At 35.7% G+C, this 26,464-nt stretch overlaps 3 protein-coding genes across 7 annotated transcripts in view; all 3 read left to right on the forward strand.

Moving 5' to 3' along the window:
* LOC111466378 (nuclear pore complex protein NUP214) overlaps window positions 1-14,471 on the forward strand; it is a 17,833-nt gene extending 3,362 nt beyond the window's left edge. Inside the window, exons 6-17 of one of the 4 annotated variants that reach the window (XM_023110998.1) lie at window positions 1,502-1,614; window positions 1,791-1,927; window positions 3,181-3,346; window positions 3,494-4,355; window positions 8,459-8,611; window positions 9,775-9,832; window positions 10,213-10,346; window positions 10,429-10,553; window positions 10,664-11,009; window positions 12,192-12,366; window positions 12,512-14,152; window positions 14,183-14,471. In XM_023110998.1, coding sequence (XP_022966766.1) covers window positions 1,502-1,614; window positions 1,791-1,927; window positions 3,181-3,346; window positions 3,494-4,355; window positions 8,459-8,611; window positions 9,775-9,832; window positions 10,213-10,346; window positions 10,429-10,553; window positions 10,664-11,009; window positions 12,192-12,366; window positions 12,512-14,152; window positions 14,183-14,406 — 4,134 coding nt within the window. In that variant the 3' untranslated portion in view covers window positions 14,407-14,471. Of the gene's footprint in view, window positions 1-1,501; window positions 1,615-1,790; window positions 1,928-3,180; window positions 3,347-3,493; window positions 4,356-8,458; window positions 8,612-9,774; window positions 9,833-10,212; window positions 10,347-10,428; window positions 10,554-10,663; window positions 11,010-12,191; window positions 12,367-12,511 lie in introns of all 4 variants that reach the window. The other 3 variants (XM_023110999.1, XM_023110996.1, XM_023111000.1) reach the window with 3 other exon arrangements.
* A 4,261-nt stretch (window positions 14,472-18,732) lies between these two features.
* Window positions 18,733-19,542, forward strand: LOC111466314 (zinc finger protein 1-like). Its single transcript, XM_023110919.1, has one exon. The coding sequence runs from the start codon at window positions 18,733-18,735 to the stop codon at window positions 19,540-19,542; it is 810 nt and encodes a 269-aa protein (XP_022966687.1).
* A 2,928-nt stretch (window positions 19,543-22,470) lies between these two features.
* On the forward strand, window positions 22,471-25,836 carry LOC111466432. Of its 2 annotated transcripts, none has more exons than XM_023111079.1 (2): window positions 22,471-22,625; window positions 23,768-25,836. In XM_023111079.1, exon 2 carries the CDS (start codon window positions 23,781-23,783, stop codon window positions 25,710-25,712), a length of 1,932 nt encoding a protein of 643 aa, XP_022966847.1. In that variant the 5' UTR covers window positions 22,471-22,625; window positions 23,768-23,780; the 3' UTR covers window positions 25,713-25,836. The 2 variants fall into 2 exon arrangements, with proteins under 2 accessions (XP_022966847.1, XP_022966849.1); XM_023111081.1 differs by lacking the exon at window positions 22,471-22,625 and adding an exon at window positions 22,632-23,681.
* The last annotated feature ends 628 nt before the right edge of the window (window positions 25,837-26,464 follow it).

A 26,464-nucleotide genomic window follows, 5' to 3' on the forward strand; every position in this document is an offset into this window, starting at 1 on the left:
TTTTTTTTTTTTTTTTTTTTTTTTTTTTTTTTTTTTTTTTTTTGCTGTTTTATGGAGCATTTGGCTTGAAAGGAATGAAATAATTTTTAGAGGCTAAGAGGTTTTGGAAAGAGGTGTGAGATCTGGCCAACTTTAGGCATTTGTAAATTAAAAATTTAAGGACCTTTGTAATTATCATATTCTAAGCCTTGTCTTCTGCACGGAGTCCCTTTTTTTGGTTGGGTCCATTGTTGTTTGAATAATTTCTTTTGGCTGTTGTTCTTTTGCTAGCCCTTTTATATTCCTTCTTTCTTATTGAAACCTTGGTTTCTTGATAAAAAAATCTCGTACACTAGTTTAATTGATGTTTACGGTTGCTATTGTGGAAATTATTTGTGAGACATAAGTTGGTTTACCAATTGGTATAGTTTATCTCATTGGGAAATAAAAACATTTATAGGATAAGTAAATCCTTGAATGTGGAAAGAAAAATAATGCGCTTGATTGTTTCTTTCCAAGGATTCTTGCCAGAACTTTTACCCCATTAGAGAACAACTCAAAAGGATGAGGACCGTGCTTACTCATAATAATCCTACAGCAAAGGGAATTTGATTCGAGAGGGGTCACGAAAGCCATATTCCTAAGAGAGCTCTATAACAAACTCAAGATTCCCAAGTTCTAATCCACTAAGATTGACCGACTTTCCCATAGTCTCCCAATTCACTGGGTGCGCTCCTCCCCTCTCTTCAACCTCTTCCCAAAGGAAATCTCGCATTGACTTCTTATTAACCTTATACACTCTGCTAGGAGAATGAAAAAGGGAAAAGAAGTAAATGGGATACTACTAATTACTGAGCTAATGAGAGTTGCTGTATCACCTTTAGAGAAAAAGGTAGTTGAGCTTTATTAGTTTGGCCATGTGCAGTCTTCTTAGTAGCAAAGGAGTAGTTTAGATCAAAACAAGGTTGATGGTTGTTTGAGGGAACCTTAGCAGTCGTTATTCAAGGAAATGATTGCTAATATTACGAATACATTGATTAAGAAGTGAGGAAGATCATGAATAATTTTTTTTCTTTCTTGTGTCTTGACAAAATCTTATATCTGTGGATGGTGTATTATGTTGTTATTATTATTATTAATATTTTTACCCCAAGCATTTTTTATATATATTGAGAACGTTTGCATACTTTCCCTGTAATTAGTGCCCTAGATTGAAGATCAATCACCTTCCTTTTATAGGTTATAAATCTGTTACTTATTGTTCTGATCTTCTGAATGATAGTTACAGCCGAGAGTTATAATAATTTTCATATTTGTTTCCACAAAGTCATACTAAATTGAATGTAATTTGCTTAACAAGAATTATGAAACAGTATCATTAACTTTTGGTAGATTAATTGATACTAAACAGTATCATAAATTGAATGTAATTTTCATATTTGTTTCCACAAACTCATACTAAATTGATTTATTTATTTTATATGTATTTTGGTAGATTAATTTTTGTCACCTTCTTTTGTAGGTTTCCTCAAATAAAGTCTTGTTATCGTTCCATGATATATATTCAGGTTTCACTCCAGACATTTTGCCTGTTGAAACTGGGCCTTGTTTATTGTTGAGTTATTTAGATAAATGGTATGTAGAAATCACTTGGTCTCATTTAAGCTCTGAACCTTTGAAATTGAATTTTACTTGGAATTCCTCCTTTTTTTATTTTTATTGAAAGAACTTTTCCCGTTACTTTGGGGTTATTCTTTAATTCTGATCCTATAGGTCAACTTTATTTATGACCTTTCTTGATTTGGGTGCAGCAAGCTCGCAATTGTTGCCAATAGGAACAATACAGATCAGCATATTGTGTTGCTTGGTTGGTTGCAAGAGGTTGAGAACGAAGTTGCTGTTATTGATATTGAAAGAGATAAGTCACTACCGAGGATTGAGCTTCAAGGTTAGTGATCTCGTGATTTGACTACCACAGTTCATTAGCTTATCTTGTTGCCATTTCCCCGCTCCCTGGGAATGTGTCCCATTTTAATGCATTGAGCCATCAAATGAACTGTGATTTGCATTCCTAATATAAATGTAGTCTAAAAGATGTTTCTCTGAATGTGTATTTGTGTATATTGATCTCTTTAGAGTATAATTGTTTGAAGAATCAAATAAGAAACATATTTTCTTTATATTATATTATAACTTTTCAAGTTTCAATTTTTTGGCCTTTTTTTTGTTCATTTGATTGAGTTAAAATTATTGCATCTAAATAAGTTTTTATTAAAAGGTTGTTTCGTTTGGGGTCTCTAATTGGAGAATCAGCAGGAGCTTGATATGCAAAAACTCTGTAGTCAGAAGTTTCGCCATAATATTGTCAAAACCATAGCTCCATAAATACAGATGATATTTTCAAAACTTTCGCAGTGTGGACCATAGGGTTTTTTTTTTCCGAACCCAATCTAGTAGGTAGAGAACATCATAATTTGAAACCCTATTTGTCTCTCTTGGAGCTGGCCTTGGAGTGATAAAAAAGCTTCAGAAACTTGTGGTGTGTTTGAGCATAATGCAAGGGAGTCGCAATATCTTGGTTATAAAAGGAAAAGAAGAGGGGGGGGGGAAAAAAAAAAAAAACTCTCATGGTGTGCTATAGTTTCCTGCCTTGTGATTTTTTTGATCGCTACATTTATGGCTTCCTTAGAGTTGGTTTTTCATGACTTAAATATTTTCTTGGATTGGAGCCCTTTTCTTGTTTGTTAGGCTAGTCCTGTTTGGCTACTTTTAGGCATTAGTCCTGCATCTTGATTGTTGGCCAATGTTGGTCCTCTTTTATTCTTTCCATTTTCTTCTAAATGAAAGTTTGGCTTCTCAATACAAAATGATTACAATGTGGTAGATCAATTTATTTTGAGACATTATCCAATTAATATACTTGTGCTTTTCTTGAATTTTCTAAGAGTTGGTTCCGTTCTGTTTTCTTATAGCGTTTCACTATTTATTTGATTTTCCCTGGTGTTCTCATGTGCACACACACAGGAAAGTATCATTTTCTGAAATTTAGTGCTGGGTTGCAGGGCTTGTTACCATTTGAAATTTTTTATTGCCTTTACAGTCAGTTTTTATTTACACACCTGTGTGAGATTAGGTTTTAATTTTTGTACTTCGGCAGTATCTCTTCTTCTGTGATATAATTCTATCTCTTTCTTGTTTCAGACAACGGTGACGATAATTTGGTAATGGGGCTGTGCATTGATCGAGTTTCTCTCCCTGGAAAGGTGGAAGTCCAAGTTGGAAATGAAGAGATTAGAGAAGTCTCACCATATTGCACTCTCTTGTGTCTTACTCTAGAGGGAAAACTCATTCTGTTTCATTTTTCTAGGTACTGCCTTATCTGTTTTGAGACCTTGCTTGTTAGTGTTACCCAAGACCAAAGTCTATTTACTCCCTTGTTAATAGCAGCCAAAATATTATGATTATAGCTCCTGATTTTCTTTTACTATGTTTTTTTTTTTAACTTTTCATGCAGTGCTAATGAATCTGAAGCTTCAGATGAGACTGTTTCTGCTTGTGATGAGGAAGAGGAAGACGAAACAGTAGTGCCTACTGATGATCAGCCTCAGCTCTTTTCTAATATTGATCAGCGTCCAGTATCTAAAGTAGATGGGAGTCCAGTTATTACCAGAGAGAGTAATGCTAAAAGCCAACAAATGGATTCTTTAGCTTTTTCACAACCATTGAAGCCTTCTACCTTGGAGAGACCGAACAACGAGATTGGGAATTTTGCTAAGCCTGTTAAAAATTTTACTGGACTTGGATCTGTTGCTTTTTCGGGGCAATCTGTGGACGTGCCTAGCCAACCATTGAAGTCCTCTATCTTGGAGAGACCCAACAATGAGATTGGGAACTTTAATAAGCCTTTTCATAAATTTACTGGTCTTGGATCTGTCGCTTTCTCGGGCCAATCTGTGGACATGCCTAACGAATCGTTAAAGCCTTCTTTCTTGGAGAGACCCAACAATCAGATTGGGAATTTTGATAAGCCTGTTCAGAAATTTACTGGCCTTGGGTCTGTTGCTTTTTCGGAGCAATCGGTGGATGTTCCTAGCCATCCCTTTCTCAATGTTAAAGAATCAACAATAAAGCATAGTTCGGGTGCTGCAAATGCTTTCACAGGTTTTGCTGGAAAGCCTTTTCAACCGAAGGATGTTCCAAGTACGTTAACACAAAGTGGGAGACAAGTAAGTGCAGGTGCTGGTAAAATTGAATCTTTACCAGTGATACAGAGCTCGCAAGTATCCTTGCAAGACAACTTCTCGTTGGGTAAAATTTCTAATAAGAAGCAAGATGGTTCAGAGCGAAATTACGGCAACGTCCCCTTGGCAAAACCAGTAAGTGAAGCTATGTAGGAAGGATAATATTTTTCTATATCTCAATGAGTGGAGAAGAATCATATTTATACAAAGAGACGTCCAATCAAATAAGCAAAAAATATGCTATCAATCTAAACCCATTAGGAAAAGAAAAATACAGTTATAAACATATACACGGTAACAATCCGAAGTATAAAGCCCTAATTTACAGCTTGATTTTCTAGAGTAAGGTCTAAACGAAATTTATTCAAATAACTTCTCAATATGTTCTATTGTAGGAATGGCTTGGATTAAAGATCTGAATATTATTATTATTATAATTGATACATCCATTATGACTTGGTCTGCTATTCTTTTGCTTGCTTATACTCCAATCCATCTCCATCGGGAAAAGAAATTTATAAAAGAAAAATACACCACTCCATTTCTAATAGCATAAAAGGAAAAGGGGATAGAATACTTGCATGAGCATTCTTGTGCCGATATTTTCCTCTTAGGAATTAATTTTGTTTTCGTTTTCCCCCATTTAGGAACAGCTTGAATTAGAAGATGAGATTTCCTCTGCACATTTTTATGCTTGGGCTGAATAATGGTCCCAGTATGTGGTTAACAAAATAACGAGGCACATGTCCCTTCATTTATGGTTATATTGTATCTTTACCATATAATTAGTCGATTAACATCACTGTTTTGTTTATTGGTGTGTAGATAGTGGTTGTGACCTATTTTCTGACAGGTGTCTTCTCCCTCGGCAGTGTGGGCAACTAAAAAGTATCCTACCTCCAAGCTATAGCCCCTTAGCCAACTTTAATATTATTTCTTTTCTTCAGATTCTCTTGGTGGGTGGTGGAGAGTTTAGGAACACAAGAAGGTTTTCATTTCTTGTGTAAGCTTTGTCGTTTGAAAGAGTATCTGGAAACATGGAATCATGAGGTTTTTGAGGACATGAAGATCAAGAAACAGGAATGTGTTGAATATAATTGTTGTGTTAGATAGATTGGAAGTGGTGGGTTCCTTAAGCGATGATCAAAAGAGGAAAGGTTGTCTCTAAAAGTGAAGTTTGAAGAGGTGCTTAAAAGTGAGACTATTAGTTGGACGCAACAGGCTGAGATTAAATGGGCTAGGAGAAGGATTAGAAATATTATTGGTTCACGGTTAGCAAAGATGGGAGAACCTTGTGAGAAGATAAAGAGATTTAAGAGGAGATTGTCTTTCTTTTTTACCCCATCCGTGGACTGGGCATTTCACCTACTAGGTCTTTCCCTGAAAGTTTCGATTGGACCCCCATTTAGCTGGTGATAGGGCTGAAGGTCTTTCCTTGAAAGTTTCGATTGGTCCCCCATTTAGCTGGTGATAGGGCTGATTTGGATAACACTTTCTCTTGAGGAGATTAGAAGAGTGGTCTTTGGTTTTGACAAAGATAAAGCCCCTGATGATGGTCTTGCCTTGGCCATTTTTCTTGGATGATTAGGTTTGTATTAAAGATCTTATGTGGAAAGTTTTTGTGCAACGACTCGATTTTCGATACCTCGAATGACAGGTCACCACGTACAGTCAAGGGTAAAAAGGCTAGTAAAATTTTCTTTTGTAAAACAGGAGACTCAAGGAATTTTAAATTTAAATATACAAACAAAGTCGACTTAAAAGTAGTTTAAAGGTAATATTCGCGGAGTCAATTCAAAACGGTTTACAAAAATACATATGTTTTGAGAAGTAGTATTTAAAATGATAATAAAATGACAAGAAGGAAGACGACTCGATCTAAAGGGCACTCCTTGTAGTTGCATGGCTCTGCACACTCCTATCATCAGCAGTGGTCTACACTCAATCTGAAAAATAAAGAATAATAGGGATGAGTATAAAAATACTCGATAAGCAACCTACTTGTAGGCTCTTATCAGACTTAGTTCTATGTAGGCTATGTGCTCATAACGGTCTCCAGCCCAAACTGTGGCTTAATGTTTGTACCAAATTTTGTAGGCTTTTGCATACCTCCTTTAAAGGAGTACACAATCCCTCTTAGGTTCACAACCTAGAAGTTTTTTATTTTCTCTTGGCTCTAGGTTTCACGTATGTTTAGGACCTTCGCCATTCTTGCGCAAAGTGCGCCTCGAGTCGCTGTGGCTCTTGGAAAGGCCCTAGGATAATACTCGTAAGTCTAGAGGAGCCCTATTTACTCGAAATGGTGACCGTTCTCCATCCATATCTACCTATTGAACTCTAATCAGTGGATTCTCCCTAGTGGTGCCAAGCAACATATACCTGTTCTTAATATTAGTAAACTACCTGTCACTGTGCCTTTAAAGGCTGGAATAGCAAACTACTTACTCATGTACCCTCATCGGGTTAGAACAGTAAAACTACCTGTCTTAGGAACAATAATTACCTATTACTTTGTCTTTTCCAGTTAGAATAGTAAAACAACCTGTCACTACGTCACTCAGGCTAGAACAGTAAAAAGGTCATGGCTCTCCCCACTAAGCACCATCGATAGTACATCAGTAGTATACCCTTTATGACTCTTGAATTCCTCAATGGATGACAACTAAGCCATGTGTAACAAATCAATCATAACCTCTGTTGGTTAGTTCATGAATAGGGGTTGCGCCCTATCTGTCCCTACAAGGTACCTGGTCAAACCAATGAGGCTCTGGAACTCATGACTAGGTACTAGGGCCAAAATACGCAAAACAAGAACTCGGTCTATGGAAACCATAACTAGCGCTATGACGCATAACGATAGTCAAACTCATAATTAGGCAATAATGAGCAATCCAAACCCTAAATCATGCATTATAAACGTATGAAGGCATACAACATGCTCATCAAGTTCATTAAGCGATAGTAATCCAACCTTAGCATACTGGAAATCATTAGAGCCTAATGATCTATTAGGGTTCACAAATCATGCGTGCGGAAGCTATATAATTGTAAATAGGACTAAGGTGTAAGCTGTTCATATTATCTAAGCACAATTATCATGAGACTAGGTCAAACTAGGCTCCTAAACATAATACTCAATCATTGCCCTCCATCCTAATTGGCTCTTGCAAGTATTTATTAGAAACTTGCTCCATATGGTTACTTACATGATTGTAAACTTCCCGAACTTGTTTCGGGTCTTCGAGGATATTCCAAATTTCTCAAAAATTCCTCAATATGCCCTAAATTAAGTCAAAAGAATAAAACTAGTGAGAATGACTTGCTTCAAATTCGTTAAAGAGAAAGTTGAGAAACTAACCGTTGACTATACGGTCATCTTCTCCAACTTGCGTGCGTACCATTCTGCTTTCCTTTTTTTTTTTTTTTGAAAAGAATCTATTATTTATTTCGTCAAAGTTCCAGGTGTTACATTTTGCGAGTTTTATGAAAGAGGAATTTTGAACAACTCTAAATGAAACTTTCGCTATGTGGTTCTGAAGAAGGAAAGAGTGATTAGGGTCAATGATTTTAGGCCCATTAGTTTAACTACTAGTGTGTATAAAATCATACCAGATTAATCAAGGAAGTTCCCCAAAGAAAATTTCATATTTTAAGAGGCCTTCATTTCTTGAAGACAAATCTTAGAACAGGCTCTTAGAGTCAACGAGGCCATTGAGGATTATTGAAGTCAAAAGCGAGAAAGTTGTAGATGCGTCATACTCCAAAATGGTTAGTTTATGCTCAATTAGAGTTACTCAATTGACATCTTAACTCTATATTACATGTGTATGACATAGATTGTAATTTATTTTGCAGCCAAGTATTGTTTTTCGTGAAAAGAGTCGACGACTATGGTTTGTTTGTTTTTGTGCTGTTATGTGAGATTTTGGAGGGAAAGAAACAATAGGATTTTTAGAGGGATTGAAAGATCGGAGGTGGTGGTGATCCTTCGTGAGACGTCATACCTCTCTCTGGGTTTTCATGTAAAATTTTGTCATTATTTTTTAGGCCTTATTTTACTTGATTTTATCCCCATCTTGGATTTAGTAGAACTCTTATGGAGTATTATTTTTGTCTTCCCCTTGGATCCTCTCATTTTTTTCTGAATGAAAGCTTGATTTTCTATATATTTGTGTGTATATATATTTTGTTTCTTTCAGATTTTTTCTGGCTTCTTCAATGCTTCCTATTCTCTACAGATGAATGAAATGTGCGAAGGGTTGGACATGCTTCTAGAATCTATAGAAGAGCCGGGTGGTTTTTTGGATGCCTGCACTACTTTCCAGAAAAGCTCCGTTGAAGCTTTGGGGCTTGGCTTAGCCACTCTTTCAGATCAATGTCAAATATGGAGGGTAATTATCAATTATTATTTTGTGTTTTTCAGTTTGTTAATTATTTTTCCTGTACTTTGGCTGACTTAGAGTATGGCTATTAATTTGTATAACCTCACTATTTATTGCTAAAAGTATTAGATTCAGAAAATGAGAAAAAATCTGAAAAATTAAATTATGGAGGATGAATGGCTGCAGGGCTTCTCATTTTATAGCAATGACGTGTAGAGTAAGAGAGATTAGCGAATGAAATAAATAAATAAATAGAGAAACAACAATAGTTTAATGGAAGCATCACTGAAAAGGAAACTAATCGAAAAAGATATGTACAGTATGAGAAAAGATTGCTAGTATTCCCTGTCCTATGGCCAATGCCAGTACTGGATATCAACCTTGAAGAAACTAATTATGTTCGACTTGAATCATTTGAGAAAGAACTATTTAACCTATTCAAGGCTTATTTCTTATGTAATTTTACTATGTTTTGTTCTTTCTTTCTCTCACTTTTGGAGTTTGTATCTTTTGAGCTTTATTCTCTTTTCATATCTTCAATGAAAGGTTTTGTTTTCCTTTTCCAAAATAAACAAAGCATAATAGGCAGTTGATTTGCAAATTACTTGAGCTTAAAGAATATCAGAAGTAACCCAGGTTTCAAGTGTTCTCTTGGAATGTGAATCAGAGAAGAGTTATGACTATGATTAGTTGCATGCATTTCTTTATTGATCGTTTCCTCCGATTTGCTGTTTATATGACTTTAATGGGGATTCTGTAGGTATCTAACGTTGATTGTTCTTTTGGTTATTATGTTTGGAATAATTTGTTGTTTTGGATTAGTTCTATTAGTAATCATTGTATTGAACAATTCTTGTCAGAGGAGATTCGGTTTGCATTCAGGAATAAAAGATAGAATTTTCTTTTTCTTGCTTTGATGACATTAGTTGGTGAATTGGATGTTAAAAATAATAGAATCTTTTAGAACTAGAATAAAAAGAAGATTTATGTTGATGAATGCCCTCTCTTTCCTCTCTCAGCCTTTTGATTTTCTCATATCAAGTTTAGAAAATATCCTTTATTGTTTAGTTCTTTCGATTTTGAGCCCCTTTTTCCTTTTCTATTTCTCCCACAATCCTTTTCCTTGATACAGTTATCTTACACGTGAATTTCATTTTTCCTTCTCTTTGCAGCGCACAATGACTGAGCGTGCACAGGAGGTGCAAAATCTCTTTGACAGAACGGTTGAAGGTATTTAACCTCAGCTTCTTGTTCGTTTATTACATGATTGATGGCGACCTTGTTGGCATAGAAGATTCCATGTTGATGTAGCTAATATTGGAAAAGTGCATTTGCTTAGTATGCATTGAATATTTGAATGTCACAAAGAAGTAGAATAAGAAAGTTCCATGTATATCCCTTCCAAACGTTGAAGCTAAAGTTTCTCCATAAAATAATCTCATTAGTTATCGCGGGAATTTGATTGACGATACGGGGATCCTGAAATAAATAACGATTGTAAGTCCAGTCATCACGTTGACTTGGTTGAATATCAACATGTAGGTTATAATCAATTGATTTCTGGTCATAATTTCATATGTATTTTACATTTTTAGTTTATTTGGTTTCAGTTTTGTCAAAGAAAACATACATTGAAGGTATTGTTACGCAAGCTTCTGACAGCAACTATTGGGATCATTGGGATCGCCAAAAGTTAAGTTCTGAATTAGAGCTAAAACGACAGCGCATTTTGCAGATGAATCAGGTAGGTTATCGATCGTTTTGAAAACAAATGAATTCCCTCAATTGGAGATGTGATGTATCCATTTGGTTCTTCTCTTTTCCAGAATATGACTAACCAGTTAATTGAGTTAGAAAGGCATTTTAATGGCCTTGAGCTGAATACGTTTGGTGGAAATGAGGAAATTCAAGTTAACGAAAGAACTCTTCAAAGGAAATTTGGATCTTCGAGGTACGTCAAATTTTATTCAGTGAAAAATTTATTATCTTTATTGCCGTTTGCTTTTCAGCTGGTCGTTTTGAGTAGCCCGACCCACGTTTCTTCCTCAAAATTTGTTTCAGGCAAAGTCATTCCTTACATAGTTTGAATAACATAATGGGATCTCAATTAGCAGCAGCTCAACTTCTTTCTGATAATCTATCAAAACAAATTGCTACACTCAACATCAAATCGCCCTCTTCGAAAAGGCAGAGTATCACGAAGGAATTGTTCGAGACTATTGGAATTACTTATGATGCTTCTTTCAGTTCCCCAAATGTGAACAAAATTCCAGAAACTTCTAGTAAGAAGCTTTTACTTTCTGCTGATTCTTTTTCAAGTAAAGATACATCGAGAAGAAAACAGCGGAGTGGAGCGAAAATTTCTGAAACGGAAACCGGGAGAAGGAGAAGAGACTCACTTGACAGGGTACTGTGTTTCCTTGAACCCCTATTTTCATTTTTTTTTTATCTGTGTTTCATATGGAACTTTGCTGTCAATTTAGAATAAGATCTATATTTTTTATTAGTAAAATAAACTTTGATTAAGTGCCATACATGGAAGATGGTTCAGAACTTGGGAAGTTGTTCTTGAGACCACCTTTCTTCCTAATGCCCATTCATGGATTTCTTATATGGAATGTTGTTGGAACAATGAGGATGCATATGGCCTGACACATGCCTCTCCCTACAGTACATTCTGAGACATTTTAGGTTTGGTAGGAGTAGACATGATTTTGGTGAACAGTCATATGATCTTGTGGAGCATTCTTCTTGTTCGATTGACACCAAATTTGCAAACTTTCATTTTTTATATAGACGAACATAACTCTAAAGGTGCTTGCTAAAACTCACTCAGGAACCCTGACTTTTGAGGATTATGACTTGGGGCTCTAGTGGCCTTTTTTGAGCCCGTACATTCATGGCAACAACGTTGCTTCTAATCTTGCTTATGCCTCAGCTTGGCTTTCATGCACACTCTTTTTTGTGTGTTGGATGATGCACCATCCTCCTCGGTCATATTATGACACTTGTCTACCTCTGCCCTCACGTGGTCGTATGGGCGTCACTCGCCTTCTGCCTATTTGCACTTGAGGTCACAATTTACTCTCTTCTTGTTACAGTTGTGATATTCTCCCCCACTTATACTAGTCATCGTTCTCGATGACTTTCTCAATGACATAATCGCATTGCGGATTGGAACAAACTCCACTCATGCATTCAAGAATGCACCCTTCCAACTAAGTGTTTTATGTATATTCTATCTTCATCCACCCAAGTTGATTACCCATCTGTCCGAATTTAACATGCTTCCATGTACCTGGATCCTGAGTACTTGTCGGATTATTATGGGGGATTGGTTTTATGGATAGGCTGTAATTTGTTGACACTGTGAATAGAAAGAAACCGCTGCATTTTTTAAATGATATAAATTTGCAGTTTTTCTTCATTTCTTGTCAAGACAATTGACTCTCTTTTCTTGGGTGGATAGTATATCCTATTCCCCCGGGATAATTTTGCACATTAACGCACTGTTTTTTGCTTAACAATTTTGCAGACTTCCTATGCTTTTGTATCATAACAACATGAATCCCCTGTAAAATTGGTGCAGAACCTGGCTAGCATTCAACCTCCGAAAACCACCGTTAAGCGGATGATCTTGCAAGGAACACCATTGTCCAATGAGAAACAATTTCGCTCTCCCACACTTGAAGGACCAGCAACCGTTGCTCGTCCAGCTGGCCGCATACCATCGTCTATGCTATCATCATCATCCAAAAATGCAGGTATAATCCCTAAGATGAAGCATAAATCAGAAGGTTTCTATAGTCATTTGTTTACTGTCATCTTTTACAAATTCTCTGTTATGAAGTATTTTTCTTGTTCTTAAAGTTTTGAATGTTTCGGCTTATATTTATATTCGATATCCAGAACAAGGCTCCGAGAACCCCGCAACGCCTTTCTCATGGGCTAGCCCTCCTAGACAGAAATTCCAACCACTGCAAAAAACTAATGGTACAGCACCATCTCCTCTGCCAGTATACCAATCATCTCATGAAATGGTGAAAAAAAGTAATAGTGAAGCGTACAGTGCGGCTTCAGAAAACAAATTTGCTGAGGTGACTTATCCTGAGAAGTCAAAAGCTTCTGATTTCTTCTCACTTGCTAGAAGCGACTCGGTCCAGAAATCTAATATGAACTTCGAGCAGAAATCATCTTTCTTCGTAACATCATCTAAACCGATGTCCACGCCGAAAGATTCCATTGAAACCTTGAATCCAAACAGTCAGAAAACTGCTAACGTAAAGGAGAGGCTTACAACTCCTAGTCCACTTTTTGGAGCTGCAAATAAGCCTGAACCTGCATCTGTTGGTACGACATCTTCTTTGGTTCCGACCGTTGATGAACTGAGAAAGACTGAAGAAAAAAAACCGCCGACCGTGTTTTCACCATCAGTTCCAGCATCAGTACCTGTAAATACTCCTTCAAGTGCGTCGACTTTATTTTCAGGATCTCCGCTAAGCAAATCATTTCCAAGTCCTGCTGCTGTTGTAGATCTCAATAAACCTCTGTCAACATCAACCCAATCGAGCTTCGCCTCTCCGGTTGTTTCTGTTTCTGATTCCCTATTTCAGGCACCTAAGATGGTATCACCACCGTCTACTCTATCTTCCTTGAATCCGTCATTGGTGTCCTCGAGTAAAGAACAACCGATTCCGAAATCAGATGCTGATACTGAAAAGCAAGCACAGGCTTCAAAGCCCGAGTTCCGTGAACTGAAGCTTCAACCTTCTGTAACACTTGCTGTTGGAAATCATGTAGAGCCAACTTCTGTAACCCAGACGGTTTCCAAAGATGTGGGAGGACATGTTCCATCTGTGATAGCGGATGCTCAACCGCAACAGTCATCTGCTGCTTTTGTTCCATTACCTTCACCAAACTCGACTCCTAAGGTCTCTGCAAATGGTAAAAGTGAAACTTCAGATGCTTTGATTACTCAGGATGACGATATGGATGAGGAGGCCCCAGAGACGAATAACGTCGAGTTTAGTTTGAGCAGCTTGGGAGGATTTGGAACTACCTCTACGCCTATGTCGAATGCTCCTAAACCAAATCCATTTGGTGGTTCGTTTGGCAATGCGAATGCAACCTCAATGAACTCTTCCTTTACTACGGCTTCTCCTCCAAGTGGAGAGTTGTTTCGGCCTGCATCGTTTAGCTTCCAATCTCCGCTGGCTTCACAAGCAGCATCACAACCGACGAATTCAGTTGCGTTCTCCAGTAGCTTTGGCTCTGGAATGGCTACTCAAGCTCCGACTCAAGGCGGGTTTGGTCAGCCTGCTCAGATTGGAGTAGGGCAGCAAGCACTGGGCACTGTTCTTGGTTCATTTGGACAATCAAGACAGCTTGGTCCTAGTCTACCTGGAACTGCCTCAGGATCCCCTGGCGGGTTTAATGGTGGTGGCTTTACTAGTGTGAAACCTGTTGGTGGTGGTTTTGCTGGTGTTGGTTCAGGTGGTGGCGGTGGTTTTGGTGGTGGTGGTTTCGGTGGCGGTGGTTTTGGTGGTGGTGGTTTTGCTGCTGCAGCCTCTACGGGAGGAGGATTTGCTGGTGCAGCCTCTACCGGTGGAGGATTTGCTGGTGCTTCTCCCCCAACGGGAGGTTTTGCAGGTGCTGCAGGCGGAGGTTTTGCAGGTGCTGCAGGTGGCTTCGGGGCGTTCGGCAACCAGCAAGGAAGCGGCGGTTTCTCGGCTTTTGGCGCTGCTCCGGGTGGATCAGGAGGAACTGGAAAACCTCCTGAACTTTTCACCCAGATTAGAAAGTAGTTTCATGTTCACCATTGACAGACTCCAGAAAAAGGTATGTACATTAAATTTTGAACTCAAAAGTAGAAAATTCAGGTGTGTATTTTATTGCTTAAAGCATACCAATGATGCATTATCAAAAGATGTGGGGTCTTAGTAGACCTTCACATTATTTACTTAGTAAAATAATTTATTTATTTTCTAAATTTTGAGGTTATTTTGATTGTTAATGGACATGTAATTTTTTTAAAAAAATAGTATATGTTCCTAGAATTTGTAAAATTGAATATTTTCTAAAAAAAAAGTTACAATTATTAAAGATTTTTTTTTTTTTTTTTTTTTTAAGGTTTCATTGAAGAAATAAAATTTAGAACTTTTACAATTATATTTGCTAAAATTACTTTTTAACAAGAATAAGATATATTGTGTTATAATAAATTATGTAAAATACGGTTTTCACTTTGATACAAACGAAAAAGATATCTTCTCGACTATAAACGATGGAATCATCCACTTCAATATATAAAAAATAACCGATTAGAAAATTCTGTTAGAACTGAAATGACACTATTTTTTTTGTACATGCCAAAGTGACGAAATAGACCGGCATAATGAGCTCAGATTCATCTCATATTGTTTCCAACCTACCTCGCTTGGTGCATTAGTGGAAAGTCAAATGAGAAATGGGTTATGACTTTACAGGCCGAAAATCAGAGAAGAGGTCTTGAAGATTTTACGGGTCTGTTGCTGATTGTGATTTGGTTGGACACTTCTTTCACTTGGTCGCTCTCCCATCACTATGACACTTCTTTCACTTGGTCTCTCTCCCCTCATGATGATAAGAAACATCCGCTTGATAATTATACCTAATTCGCTTGATTCAGCCTATAAAAAAAGATAAAACGAGGAGGATGATAACTATAAAACATTCTTATCTGGCTATTTAAAGACTCTCTTGAAACGGGCTAACTCAAATAGTTTCTACTCTTATTTTGAAATATCTTTTTCATCCATATATTTTAAATTCAATTTCATTTTAATCTATATACTTTACCATCTAAATTGTCATTAATAGTAAAATAAAAAACAAAAATTTTCATCCAATAAAAAGAGTACATAATAATAACATTTTTATGACCAATATTTTAAATAAAAAAAATTAACATTAAAATCTAATTTCAAAATTTATTGGGAGTACATAGACAAAATTTAGGCATTTAATAGTAAGAAAATTAAAATTAAAAAAAAAAAAAAAAAAAAAAACACAAACTATAGGAACTAATTACACCTACCATATAATAAAACTTCATTCTTATTCTATGAAGTTGCAAACAATTTCTTTCCTTATTAATTTTTACAAGTGGTCCAAAAATTCCCTTTTAATTTCTTGTAATTAAATTAATTCTTTAAATTATTAAAAGAAAAAAGTACATGATTTTTCCCATAAAAAAGATATTTTATTGTACGGATAATTTGGATTTTTTTTTTTTAATAATTTATTTAGTACATAAAATTAAAATAAAATGGATTAATTATAAGGTAATTATAACAAATTAGTTAATTAACTTTGAAAACACCAACTTGTATGAAGTTTATGATACAATTTGGCACATAAAACACAATGAATTTATGTTGAAATAATAATAATATAATTTAAAGAAAATAATTAATATGACCAAATCAAACTTTCTTTAATTTAAACATATTCCTAATGTGGAGTGGTAGAAAGGAGAAGAATTAAGTAGCAAAAAGGAAAGGCCACAAAAAAAAAAAAAAAAAAACCCTAATTAGGGTTATAATTCTTATAATTAACCCTTAATTAATTAGGGTTTTTCTTAATAATAACCTATATGCTATTTCATATTACCTATTTTATTAAATATCAAATTAGATTTAACCATTTTGTGAAGACTAATTATAAATCATATTATCCTATATTACCACTTTATTTATTTATTAATATTATAATGAATGTTAGCGTTTCCGTAAATATTAGGGTTTATTGAATCATTGCTTTAACCAGTTAAATTGCTCAAGTTGACTCATAAACATTAGGGTTTTGGTAAATATTATGTTTTACTGAATCACTGTTTTAACTAGTTAAATTGCTCGAGTTGACCAATAAACATTAGGGTTTCGGTAAATATTATGTTTTACTGAATCATTGTTTTAACTAGTTAAATTGCTTGAGTCGAATAATAAATAGTAGGGTTTCAGTAAATATTAGGGTTTACTGAATCATTGCTTTAACCTCAACTAGTTAAATTGCTCGAGTTGATTAATAAGTATTAGGGCTTCAGTAAATATTAGGGTTTACTAAATCATTGTTTAGTTAAATTGCTCGAGTTGACTAATAAACATTAGGGTTTCGGTAAATATTATGTTTTACTGAATCATTGTTTTAACTAGTTAAATGTCTTGAGTCGACTAATAAATAGTAGGGTTTCAGTAAATATTAGGGTTTACTGAATCATTGCTTTAACTAGTTAAATTACTTGATTTGACTAATAAATATTAGGGCTTCGATAAATATTAGGGTTTACTGAATCATTGCTTTAACCTCAACTAGTTAAATTGCTCGAGTTGGTTAATAAGTATTAGGGTTTACTAAATCATTGTTTTAACCAGTTAAATTGCTCGAATAGACTAATAAACATTTGAGTTTCAGTAAATATTAAGGTTTACTAAATCATTGCTTTAACCTTAACCAATTAAATTGCTTGATTGACTAAAGAACTGTCTTTTCTGTATACTTTCCCGGTTCCATTGCTACTACAGGCTTTTTTTTCCCGATCTATAATATAATTATCTATTAGATAATTACGTCAATTTCATTTAAGACACGAAATTGGAATCCTTGTCAACATTAGAGTTTCAGTAAATATTAGGGTTTACTGACTCATTACTTTAACCAGTTAAATTGCTCGAACTGATGAACAAATATTAGGGTTTTGGTAACGTTTATTTATTCTATAATTTTTCATACAATTTTAACCTTAAAACACATTATGAAACATTTGAAAAATACTAAGATTAGTTTGTTCCCATTAATAAAAGGGATTGTTTTTTTCTTTTTTTACACAAAATGGGCAATAAAAAAAAAAACATTATATTAATATTCAAAAATAGAAATTAATTAAAAAAGAGAAAAAGTTGAAGGTAAGTTGATGGGTAAATCTGTGTTAATAATTAATGAATTAATTAATTAAGATAAGATTTTATTTTTAGAAATTTTATTTTTTTGAATTTTAGTAACTGCTTATAAAGTTTGATTAAATCAAATCAGTTACAAAATCAAAGGGCACAAAAATTTAATGGAAAAGCCAGCTAGATGTGATGAACATAATTATGAAATATATTGCCTTTTTTATTATTTATTTTTTTAAAAATTCATTTTTTTTAACAATTATTTAATTTCTCTCTAATTATTTATTTTTTAATAAATCGATCGAATATAATATATATTTTCGGCAGACGAAGGTGTTCGTAGGTTGAGTTGAGAAATTTTTTTAGACTCAACCATAAATTGTTTTGGATTGTTCGGATAATTAATTCAATTTTTTTTAATAAAAATAAAATATTAATTTGTATAATATTTTTTTATTCATTTTTCAAACCGTTAATTAAAATTTAGACTCTATTGTAAAATTAATTAAAAATTATTGGAGAACAAATAATATATATATTATATTTTAAAATTAACGATAAATTCAAGTTAGTTTAGACAACTTAATCTATAAAATTTTCATTTATTCGAATTTAACCCAACTCATATAAGTTCATATTACAATCCAAACGGTACGAATTGTATCGGGTCGATCGTGTTTTTTAAACACCATTATGAACGACACGACAAGTCATAGGTTGTCGTTGTCTTGTTTAAGAAAATTGCAATATCAATAACATGTTTCAAAATTAAAAAAAAAAAAAAAATTATTAAAATTATTTGGATAATTATTTTTGGAAAGTTTAATAAATGAGATGGGATGGTGTTTTATCTCTTGCCTTTTTCAGATCAAACTCATGAATCTCTTTCTTTAGTGGCAGATTCTTTTTAGTTCATAATTTTTAATTATTATTATTATTTAAATAATTATAGTTTCAAACTTTCAAACAATAATTCATCTCAGCTCCAAAAAAAAAAATAAATAAATAAATAAATAAATAAATAAATATATTTTCTTTTATAATTTTCATGGTAATTACTCTAATTTTGAGATTTCTTTCCATAATTGAAAATTAATTGCATTAATTTCAACCAGAAATATAAACCCAATTCTTCTCTGTAAATTTCTGTCACAAATTTGAGATTTTGAAAAGAATAATTTTTTTTTTTTTTGGTTTGAAATGGCGGAAATTGAAGCTTCCAGTATCTCCGCCGTGTCCGGCGGCGACGACGGCGGCATACCGGTGACGGTGAAGTTGGAAAAGATGGTGGTGGATGAAATTGACGGCGGCGATCGGCAGTCGTCTCAGGAGCCGAACTCACGGCAGTTGTTGGATCTTAAGCTTTCTAATGAAGAGTCCGGCGAGGGATCGCCGGCGATTTTGAAGAGGATAGTGTCGGCGTCGCCGCCTCCGCCGCCGCCGGTGACGGTGGATTCCTCTTCTTCTCATGGTCATGCAAATGAATTATGTTCAAATTCAAAATCAAGGGTTTTTTCATGCAATTTTTGCAAGAGGGAATTTTCCACTTCCCAAGCTCTAGGAGGCCACCAAAATGCTCACAAGCAAGAAAGAGCCATGGCCAAGCGCTGCCAAGGAATGGAACTCGGTGGCGGCCGGCCGCCGTATTTAGCGTCATACTACCCGTATACCGCTCTCTCATCTCATTCGTTCTACGGATCGTCGCTTGGAGTACGAATGGATTCGATGATTCACAAACCCTCATATCGGTGGCTCAAATCACCAGGGTTACAGTTTCATGGTAGTTTGGCTTCTCAACCAACCGTGAATAATCTAAGAATATCTGCATTTCAAGCTCAAAATGGTGGGTTTCAATTGACGACGATGATGAATAATAACGTTCAATCAACGAGGAGATTTGACGAAGGTAGAGCGATTTTGATACCAAATTTGAATCTTTCGGAACCCGTGTTGAAGATCGAACACCATGTCGACGATGGCCATGAACTTGATTTATCGCTCAAGCTTTAGTTTCGGTTTGATCTTTATATCCTTTATTTCTATGAATCGACACAAAATATTGTGTTGTTTTCTTTGTTATATCAAGAAAGTTTTAATTTGTTGTAATTTCCCTTTTATTTATCTTTTCCTTTTGTAAATGATGCTCGTGGAATCATCAATCGTCTCGTTCGAGCATCAAACAGTTACGTTTAATTTTTGCATGCCAAATTCATATTTTTGAAAATGTTTCGTATTTAGACGTATTATTACTTACGATGCAAGAATATTATACGGTGAAATAATTCGAATGGAATAGACAAAAGCCCTAAAGGGGTCATGTAAGTACCTTTCTTTAACTTTGAAACGGTAAGCTCTCTTCCTCGTATCGGCTCTTACGGTTGCTATCATGTAATGGTCAGGTGTGCTATGACGTCTGAATTTTGGTATCCGAGATGTTGAAAGATCATTACTAGCCCAATATGGTCATGTCCGATAATTGTACGAGGTAAATATGTAAATATATTTTATGAGAAAAGATTTAAATATTTTAGGAATAAAGATCTCGGTTATTTTAGGAATAAATATAGAAAATAAAAGCTGGTCGATTACAATGTATCTGGTTAAAGTTGGTATAGGTTGTCAGATATCTTGAAACTTTTAGTATGCTCTATGGTTGTAGTTCTATCTGATCTTCTATATCAGAAATGATTTCTTGAGATTAGTAATGAGTGACTTTCTTCGGGTCATGACTCGTCTGTGACTCTATGAAGTATTAGTGAGGTACTGTCAACACGATGAGCGGTTTCTAAGTTGTCAATTGAAGAATCAAAGCAGACAAGACAATGTTTTCCTTGAAAACCCTAATCGAAGAAGAGAGGTTAGAGCACGTTTAGGATAATAAGACACCGAAAGAAGCTTGAGACACGTTCGTGATACTTTTCTCAAATAAGAACGAAACGAGGTTATAACTTTTGGAGAACGAGCTGTTATCAATCTCACAACGGGACATGACGATTGCTCAGTACTTTTGCAGAGTCAAGTCGATCTGTCTGAAGATTACTGAATTAGATTTGGAGTCCGTCAATGGAGAAACTCGAATGAAGAGGATCATCATTCACAGATTGTGACCAAAATATAGAATGTTTGTTATTGCTGTACAAGAATGACTCGCTCAATCATCACTGGTAAAGTTGGAAATTTTGCTAGTTAGCCAAGAAGTCTGAATAAGCAAATGAGAGGCATCATGCTGAAGGTATTTGCTACAATTGTAGGAAGAATGGCCACATGTCCAAGGATTATTGGTCCAAGAAAAAGTTCGTCGAAAGCAATGCGACAACCTCGGAAAAGAAGATGGAGGATAGAGGGGACGCAAAGGCACTATGTGCTTCGGAAGAAGACGAGCTAGCACTCATGACGATGGTAAGATCATGAAAAAATTATGTCCTTCGAGCAAAACCAAACCTGAAAACTAGTGCCAATACTGGAGATGTCAAACCCGTCTCTTGCAAGTGGGTTTACAAAATAAAGTATCCCTCGAATTGATCAATCGAGAGATACAAGGCTTAACTTTAAGCTTGAGGGTTCTCTAAATAATATGAACTAGACTATGATGAAACGTTTAGTCCAGTGACCAAGATCACTACTGTACGGGTCCCGCAGTGTTTGCTACAAGTAAAAATTGGAAATTATGGCAGATAGATGTGAAAAATGTTTTCTTTCACGAAGAGTTGAGTCGAGAGATCTACATGATCCAACCAAAGGGATTTAAGAATGCAGTTAAAGCCATTAGTCGGTCCATGCGAAGTTCGAAGAAGCCTCATTTGGATGCGGCTCAACCAATCCTGAGATATGTCAAAGGTACAATCGGCTACAACCTTTGGTACAAAAGAACAATACAAGCCAGTTGGATACAGTGATTCTGGCTACGCTGAAGACAACGATACCAAAAGATCAACCATTGGGTATGTGTTCAAGCTCGGTTCAGGAACAATTTCCTAGTATAGCAAAACACAATCAACAGTATTATTATCAATTACAAAAGGGAAGTACAGAGTAACGACTAGAGCAACTATTTGCTTTGCTATAAAAAAAAATATGATATGTTCATGTTTTCCCGATTCAATGAGATAGTTAATACAAACATAAGTTTGTAATATAGCTATTAGAGATGTTCATATTTCTCGAGAACTCCATCGGTCCGGATTACCCAACCCAAACTATACAGGTTAAATTTTTGGAAGATCGCAAGTCGATTCGTGAGTTAAAATTTTTCTAGTCGGGTCAACTCGATCAATCCAAAAATAGGGTTACAACTCAACCTAACTTCACCCTCATCATTATAAAAATTAAGAATATTTGACTTTTGTAACTGAGGTTAATAATAGTCAGTGATTTGTGAATGTTTGATATTTGAATTATTAATATAACATATATTATAAATAAATGAGATTTATTTTAAATAATTAAAAAAATAACTCGGAACTTATAAAATTATTTTAATTACATAAAATTATTAGAAAATAAATTTATATGAATTTTGATTTTTGATTTTTCATTTCTTACTATTAATATTTTAAATATATTATTTTATTATTAAAAAAAATACAGATATTTTCTTTATTTTGTCCAAGAAAGTACATTTTTGACAATAAATTGTCACGGAATGATTTTTATATAATATTTGAAAAAATAAATTAAAATAGATAGAAAAAGAAATGAATCTCTCCAAAAAGAGTAAAATAATCCATCAAAATTTATTTTAAAATTTGGAAAAAGAAAAAGAAAATAATTATAAAAAAAAACATATAAATCCAGACGCCACCGTTCTGTCTGACACGTGTACGAAACTGACCCAAATAATTTGTTATTTATTTATTTAATTTAAAGAGAGAGAAAGAAAGAGAGAGAGAAAAAAAAAAGAAGAGAGAGAGAGAGAGAGCGAACAGTAAACGAAAGGAAACAAAACAGAAAAGGACAAAGAGAAAGGGCCGAGAGGCTTAAAAAAGAGAGAAAAACAACAAAGGCGACCTGATTGCGGTTGTCGTCATACCATTTTCGATCTCTCCTCCTCCTCCTCCTTCTCCCGTTTCGTCTTCCTCGAATTCTGTTCACTGGTCAGTTTTTAGATCTGTTGTTTGTTCTCTGATTGAATCTTGTGTTTTTATGTGATTCTGGTGGTGTTTGTTTGCGATCTTGTTTGAATGTTGATGAATTTAGGTGTTTTTTGATTTTCGGGGGGGTTTTGTGGATTTGGAGTGGAAACTGGAGATCTCTTGGTGCGGGTTGTGATTTTGGTGTTCTTGATTGCTTTCTTAGGGTTGACTGCTCGGGGTTTTGGATAATTGTATGTTTAAATGCCGGCGATGGTGGATGTGGATTTGTGGATCTGTTGCGGTTCCGTTTACGCGTTATGTTTTGGAGGGAAATGACTTTGATTGTTTCATTAAATTTCATTTGCAATTTTTTAAAGAAATTTGGGTTTGATTTGAAATGCGACCTGTTCGTTTAATGTCCTTAGTTTCTCCGCTTCGATGTCTATGCGCAAATTCTTGCTTCTCATTCCCCTGATTGCTTGTTCCTTATTGATTGCGCAAATTCATGAACACTGCATTCTTTTTTATTTTTTCTGTTTGTTCCTGTACAAGAACATTCTAATTTGAACATATTTTGGTTCTCATAAAACCCTCAAAACTTTTGTGTAGTTGGAATGTCTAAGGAATATTTGAATTTCTTGGATGTTGGGAAAAGATGATAAATCAATGTACATTTTGTAACTCATACGTTTTAATGTTCCATGAGTGCAGAGTTCTTAGTGGTATCTCTCCATATTGAAATGATATTTTTCTCCCTCCATTGTTCTTCAATGTGAGATCTTCCGTAGTGCAAAAAGAGGGAAATTCTTTTAGATTGAAAGAGAGATGTCATAATCTATTATCATTACTTTTCCTGTGATGCCATTGCCTGACTGTTAATCTTAGGCGCGATTCTTCGGCTATATGAACACGGAGTACTATATCTGAAGTAAATGATGATGTTGGTTCTCAGAAATGGTGGCATGAAAATTTTCTATTTTGTCGTTTATGTCGAGCTAATTATAATTCGAATGCCCAAGCGATTGCGTAACTGGCTTTACTGGCATTTTTTGTGCTCTAATATTCCTATTGATAATGGTTCGATGTATCGTGTGATTTATGTCCTTTCCTTTTTCTACATTATTGTTGGCTGAATGACTGATTTCCACTTTCTATGTCAATAGTTAATCTTGGAAGATGCCGGTGTCGAAGTCGAAATCATCCTCCAAGGATAAGCCTTCTGCTAGGGCTGCTGCCAAGAAACAGCTGAAGGCGTCGAAAAACAATGCTTCTAAAAGTTCAAATAGGAGACCAGCAGCCACTACTTCTCACAATCCAGTTGAAGAATTGGTTCATACCGTTGAAATATCATCAACACTAGCCGCTTCTTCACCCCAATCTGACAATGGTCATTTCCAGCATATGGAAGATACAGACGACCACTTGAGCAGTCCACATGGTATGGTATCTGATTTTGATTTGTCATCCAACAATGGTAGCTGCTCGGGTGAGTCGGAGGATCAAAAAGATAAGATAGCTGATTCTTCGAACCAGCAGGAGAGGGCATCTGGATGTGACCATGAAAAGCGGGAGAAGATTCGTCTAAAGAACGAGAAGAAACACCAGAGAAAGAAAGAGAAACGGGCTCAGGAGTTGCATGAACGATGTAAAGGCTACCTAATGTCTAGAAAGCTTGAAGCTCTTTCTCATCAATTGGTCGTTATGGGGTTCTCTCCCGAAAGCGCTACCATGGCACTGATGTTAAACGAGGGTAAGCTCGAGGAATCCGTCTCCTGGCTCTTTGAAGGAAACCAGGAAGAAGCCCGGAACAAGGACACTGCGAATTTTGCAAGTGGAGGTAACTTGAAGATTGATATTAGCAGTGAGCTAGCACATATCTCAGCTCTTGAAGCACGGTACAAATGCTCAAAGCAAGAGGTTGAACGAGCTGTAGTTGCTTGTGGAGGCGATCTTGATAGGGCGGAAGTTATTGTAAGAGATCAAAAGCAGAAAGAACATTTCAATCAGTCGAATCTTGAAGTTGTCGGTGAAACGAAGAGTATGCCAAGGGCGCAAGAAATGCCAGGGCCTGCATCTGGCTTTGCAAAGCAGTCGAGCAAGAACGATCGAGAACTTAGCCTTAATAGCGCTGCAATGACAGTGCCAGCATGGTTAGAAGCAGGCAGTAGAAGTCAACAACAGTCTTTGAAGACGACTGATCAACCGAGGCTGCTAAGGGGAGGGGAGAAGAGATGGCCTGCTGTAGGATCAGGCCTTTCTTCGTCCACTTCGACACCGCCATTGCCTGTAGTTCATCATCCATACTCGAAAGCAGAGGCTCAAATTGGTGCTTCCAATAACGAAGCAATCAGTCTACAGCAAGACGCACCGGAGCAGCCAGTAGAGCCGGTAGTTTTTATGCAGCAGCCACAATCCATAAACGGATTGCAGAACTCGGTCTCCAGTCCCATACTTCCCGGAATAACGTCACGGTATTCGAACAATACTTCAGCAATTAAAAACATCATTTCAAGTGACAAATTGCTGCACAACCAGAGCAGAGTGAGCGTTGGTGCCGAAAACCAAAGGTTAGAGCAGATCTACCATCAGGCTGTCCATCATCAACCACAGTTCATGTCGGGTCCAGTCGAATTGCTATCGTCAGGGCTCGACATATCATGGGGGAAAGAGAACACATCTTCAACATCTTCACACTCATTTCCTTCAGAACTGCAAAGTTTATGGAAAGCAGGGGGTGGAACTGTATCTTCATTTTCGGTCCCATCGTCCTATGTATCAAACTCGAACCTCAGCCAGGGCGGGACAGCAGCACAAGCATCCGGGCTATTATCACAAATGGACTGGAACATCGGGGGGCTGATGCCATATTGTGACTACAACAGAATAGACTGGACTCTGCATAGCCCAAGTGGGCGAGCAAGCGAGATGTCGTTGTCTCTGGGGTTTTCTTCGTCGTCGTCGACGTACAGCTCGGGGATGCAGGGTGGGGGGGGAGGGGTAAAAGATATGTCGTCATCGTCAGGCGGATTGCGGGATTGGACCTCGCCATTTGCAGGAAAGGACCTATTCAGCGCGCCTAGACAACTGGTAACGTCTCCATTTCCTTAGGGGGGATTGGGGGAAGAATGTAAACATATTGATTGCCTGATTGTTGTTGCTATGAGGATGGCCTTTTCCTGTTGCTTATTTGTAGTTTCATCAAATGAAGAAGAAGGTGCATCTCCATATCTCTCTCTCTCCATCTCTCTCTCTCTCTCCCTCTCTCTCTCTCTCCCTCTCAGTTTAAACAAGAATTATTTCATTTATATCTTAATTTTTTTAGAAGAAAAATCTTGAATTTTCATTCCAGCTTTACTCAAATTTTAAGTAGTTTAATTGAATATTCCAAATATTTCATAAATGAAATTGAATTATAAATTAAATAATTAAAAGTGTGAAATTATTGCATATCCATTTTATTATTTATTTTATGAAATAATTTTTTTTTTAATTTTGAAATATATATTTTAATAAATGTGTTCTTGGCTATATAAGTTTATTGCCTTGGTTGACCCTAGAATTGTGAGATTTTTTATTTTTATAATTTTGTATTGACTTTGACATAATTTCTTTGTCTTGATTCTTTTATATATTTTTTTTTTTTTGTAATGGAACATTTTATTTATTTATTACTAAAATAATATTTTATTTTATATTGTGTACAACACGCAAATTGAAGGTTATTATGGTAAATTTAAACTGTGTTCAAGTAATAATCTATATGGTAAATTTAAATAGTATGTGGTTGACATGTAAGAGGATAAGGCTGTTCGACTTACTAATTGTTACAAATGATCGGATTCGAATAGTTCATGAAAAAC

Source organism: Cucurbita maxima, unplaced genomic scaffold (genome assembly GCF_002738345.1).
Source record: "Cucurbita maxima cultivar Rimu unplaced genomic scaffold, Cmax_1.0 Cma_Scf00031, whole genome shotgun sequence".
NCBI classification, from domain to species: domain Eukaryota; kingdom Viridiplantae; phylum Streptophyta; class Magnoliopsida; order Cucurbitales; family Cucurbitaceae; genus Cucurbita; species Cucurbita maxima.